The 4,623-nt window shown below is 36.0% G+C and overlaps 1 protein-coding gene across 1 annotated transcript; it reads left to right on the forward strand.

Moving 5' to 3' along the window:
* Positions 1–493: 493 nt before the first annotated feature.
* On the forward strand, positions 494–1,110 carry LOC136061778 (tubulin alpha-1 chain-like). Its single transcript, XM_065760043.1, has one exon. It carries the CDS (start codon positions 656–658, stop codon positions 881–883), a length of 228 nt encoding a protein of 75 aa, XP_065616115.1. The 5' UTR covers positions 494–655; the 3' UTR covers positions 884–1,110.
* The last annotated feature ends 3,513 nt before the right edge of the window (positions 1,111–4,623 follow it).

Consider the following 4,623-nt stretch of genomic DNA (forward strand, 5'->3'; position numbering starts at 1 on the left):
CCCCGTGCTCCTGTTTCTTCAAATCTCTATTCTCTACACATTTTGTTTTCAGAATCGTAATCAGTTGGCTATATAAGGTAGGGAAAATATCTAGGCATATTTGATGCACTGTAATGCTAATTACAAAAGGATATAGGGCTTATTTTCTATTACTTCTAAAAAAAATGTAACAAAATAACAAAATAGCAACATGCTACTAATGTTTCAAATGAGTGCAATATCTCACACTCACAATATGTGTAGGGGTAGAGTCAGAAATTTGTGTTTGAGAGGGCTAAGGTAAAACTATCATATTGATTCTGAGCCAAATGAAAAGTGGGTTTTGTTGATGGCGAGTACCAGAGAAAAGCGATGGATTTGCAAAGGAGAGGGATTGAGAGTATTAGAAAATGATGAATGTAAATAAGTAAAAAGAGGAAAAAAGAAGAAGAAGAGCGAAAAGGATATAGAGGGGTAGTAAAATAAAAAATAAAAAGAAGATGAGAAAGATGAGATAGTGCCCAAGGATGTGAATGCGGCTGTGGCCACCATCAAGACCAAGCGCACAATCCAGTTTGTTGATTGGTGCCCTACCGGGTTTAAGTGCGGTATCAATTACCAACCGCCGACTGTTGTTCCCGGAGGCGATCTTGCTAAAGTTCAGAGGGCTGTTTGCATGATCTCCAACTCAACCAGTGTTGCTGAGGTGTTCTCCAGGATTGACCACAAGTTTGATCTCATGTATGCCAAGCGTGCCTTTGTGCACTGGTACGTTGGTGAGGGTATGGAGGAAGGAGAGTTCTCGGAGGCTCGCGAGGATCTTGCTGCGCTGGAGAAGGATTATGAGGAGGTCGGTGCAGAGTCTGCTGAGGGAGAGGATGGTGATGAAGGAGATGAATACTAGTAGTCGGATGCAATTCCTTTTATATGTCTATAATAATAAGATGGTTTTTGTCATGGTTATTTCCTTTTAATGTTGTTGCTGGGGTTTGTATGTGCTTTTGCACAGACTTGGTAGTATCAATGTTTATATTGCTATGATTTGGAACCTATCAAGCTTTTGCTCTGGAATGGGTTGTACTTGTATGTCATGATGCTTCGTTAAATTTGTTCACTCTGATACATTTTCTATTTCCTGTCGTCATGATAGTTGAAATTCGGACTAAGGCATCGATTGGGAGTTCATTAGGGAATAAAATAGAATGGAATGAGAGGAATAGGATGGAATGGAATGTATTTAAATAAGGAAAATGAATGGAAAAGAACAGGGTGGGATGGAATTAAGTAACCTTGATTGGATGTTTTAGTAAGTAATCTTGTTTGGGAGCAATATAGAGAAAATAGAATGAAATCATTTTATGATAATATTACTATTAGTTTAAACTGAAAAATGATTAAATAGAATTAAAAAAAAAAATGCTTTTGGTTTGATGATAAGCGTTTCTTACATATTCTTTCTGAGTGCCCATACGCCACCATTGTTTGGAGACACAACCAAACCTCTCTTCCTATCATCCATTCCAACAAAACCAGCCCCAGATTGTATCAAATTGATTATCCACCCATAACAGCATCTTGGCATCAACTCTCAAGATGAACATGCTTTTTCTCTCTAGGTAGCAATAACTTGCGAGATCTTATCTGGTGGAGTTGGAACAAAGTTTATTTTCGAAAACATTTCCTCATCCTCCATGGAGCTTGCTATGGATATCAACCAGGCATTCCCTTCCCATTTTGACGCTTGGAAATCCAAATTAAATCCTCATGCCCCCACTTGGGAACCTCCACCTTTAGGTTGGGTGAAAATTTAATTTTGTTGAGGCCATCACTCCTACTACTTCCTCTTAGGAGTTTTATGTGACTCAAATGGTCAGTTCCTCTTAGTTACCACTGCAAAAGAGACATTCTCATCTCTAGCCTGGGCTGAAGCTAAAGCGGCTCTCCTAGCAGTCTCCACTATAGCCCGCTTTGATCTTAATCAGGCTATTTTTAAAGGCGATGCTAAGACTATTAGAGCATCTTCAGTAAATTTATCAAATTTTTGTACTTTTTGGAGAATGAACAGTAACTTTTACCTTTATTTACCAATTTTTTCAAATATACTTTTCAATAGATTCTTTATCTCATTTAAATATTATTTCTTAATTCATTATTTATTCTTTTTTTAACAACTACACATCTTTCAATATTTTTTTATTCAACACCTAATTATTATAATAGGAAAAAAGTATTTGAAGAATGAACAATAGCCCATCAAGTCTGATGGGCTACTGTTCATTAGCCCAAAAAAAATTGAGGTATAGAGAAGCTGTTGGAGCATGAACAGTAGAAATTTGGAGCATATATTCTCTATATTTTGGCTATGCATACTCTATTGGAGATGCTTGACTCAATTAAGTCCCCCCATCTCTACTCCTTTATGGGATTTCAGGGACACAATTGCCGATATACAACTCTTGCTCCCCTGTTTCTCTAATGTTAAATTTAATTTTTGCCCTAGGTCTTCTAATGGCCTAACTCATTCTCTTGCCTATTGGGCTTCTTTTTGTTCAACTTGGGGATCCCAACTCATCTCATCCATCCCTTCTTGGCCCTTTTGTAAGGATGTTGATGGACATATTCCCCCTTTGTTGTATGTATCTTCCTTTGGGCTTTCTTAATAAAATTATCATCTAACTTGTAATAAATAAATAAAAAAGCATTTCTTGCATGGTACGTGGTGCCAAATTCCATTTGTGGTTAATTGAAAACTGTAATGGAGGTGCAACTAGGAAACAAATTTACAAGCTCTAACATTTAAACTTGGTTAGAGGGTCTTGTTTCACATCTTGTGTTGATTAGTATTCAGCAGATTTTTTGTAAAAGGTTCTATAGTCCGAGAAAATCTATCATGCATTAGGTGAATATATCCCCCCTCACACAGGGTGGACCTCACATTGTGAGGGGATGGACTTCATAAAGTGTGAGGTCCACCCTATGTGAGAGAGGGGGAATACTTTAATATTGTTTCAACCATCAGGCGTTGCTCAGGTGTCAACTCAGTTTCCTGCAATAAGGAAGAAAGTGCAATAATTGCATGCATGGGAGTTCTCATCTCGTGGTTCATAACCGCCAAAAAATCATTGCGAGCTCGAATTGCAGTTTCAGCTTCTCTCCTGGCCAGATCTAGAGCAACATTCTGCTCCATAAGAAGATCCCTTGCCCTCATTGACTCTTCTAAGATTGCCGCATGAGAGAGAGCAACTGCCACCTGGACCAACAGAAAGTTTCTATAAATTAACACTTTCTAACAGTATTATATTATATAAAAGTAAAAAATCATTCTGTGAGCCACCGCATTACAAATATGAACATGAATTAGTAGCAAGCCAACACATGGCTAAAGGACACCTTATTCATCAAGTAAGATTTTTTTTATATTTATTTCCCATCCCCCTCTACTTTACTACCTTTTTTTTTTGTTATGCAAGCTTCCTACAATGATTTGCTAATCCCCATACTACTTTAGCAAACAGTAAAGTACTGACAAGTACACACACACACGCATACACATTTGGGTCAATTGTAGGTATAAAAATCCAAAACAAATACAACCTCCTGGATTTGATAGTTGAACTTATGTGGAGTATTTTAAGATTCTTACCATAAAACAATTTGCATGTGTTTCTCCCCATAGGATACGAAAGCCTTCTTTTAGTTGCAAATAATTATCCAATATCTATAGAATATCTTAATATATTTTCTAACTATATTATTGGTATCTTAGAAATGCATAGTATTCAAGAATCAGGATTCATGTTCATAACTACCATATCACAAGTCATGTAGGAGTGCCTAATAGTTAATATAATTTCAATGTGTGCCAAATCCCATTATAACCTAGAAGCACGGATACTTCATTTGGGGTGCTGTACCCATGTCGGACACTTGACATACTTGGGAAACTTCTGCATGCATGTCCCAGTCATGTCCTTAAATAAAAAAAAAAAAAAGGTCCTTTTAAAAATAAAAATAAAAATAAAAAAATGCAGGACACAATCAGGACATGAGAACAAGAGGAATTGAATACCCTTTCACATGAGAGCATTCATGCTCTAAATAGTAATAGTGCATTTGAAAATTAATAAATATACTTATTAAAAAAAAATGAATAAATATCTTTATTCTTGGTTTGTATTCTAATTTCTAAACACCCTTTAATAGTTATGGATTTGCTTTATTATTCATTATTACTCTTAATTTGATATACATTTAACATTATATGATAAATAAATGCTTAATAATATAGAAAACATAAGTGAAAATATAATTAATTTAAGAGACGTGTCCCGCTGTACCTGTGTCCCATTTTTTCAAAATTTGATGTGTCACTGTGTCGTACCCGTGTTCATGCTTCTTAGATTATAACTCATACATATACAGTTTAGTGGATTTACAGAATTTAGAACAATTACGCTACAATTTGTAGGAACAGGAACTTGAGGAAATCAGCTTCTCTAAGATAATAGTCAGTTATCTGTACAACTATATGCAATCACCTACTATTGTGTTTTCTCTTATACACATTCTCTGTACTAAGGTACGGGCTTTTGATCTTTAATACAATATATGTGTGTGTGTGTGTGTGTGTGTGTGTGTGTGTGT

Source organism: Quercus suber, unplaced genomic scaffold (genome assembly GCF_002906115.3).
Source record: "Quercus suber isolate HL8 unplaced genomic scaffold, Cork oak 2.0 scaffold_17, whole genome shotgun sequence".
Classification (NCBI taxonomy): Eukaryota; Viridiplantae; Streptophyta; class Magnoliopsida; order Fagales; family Fagaceae; genus Quercus; species Quercus suber.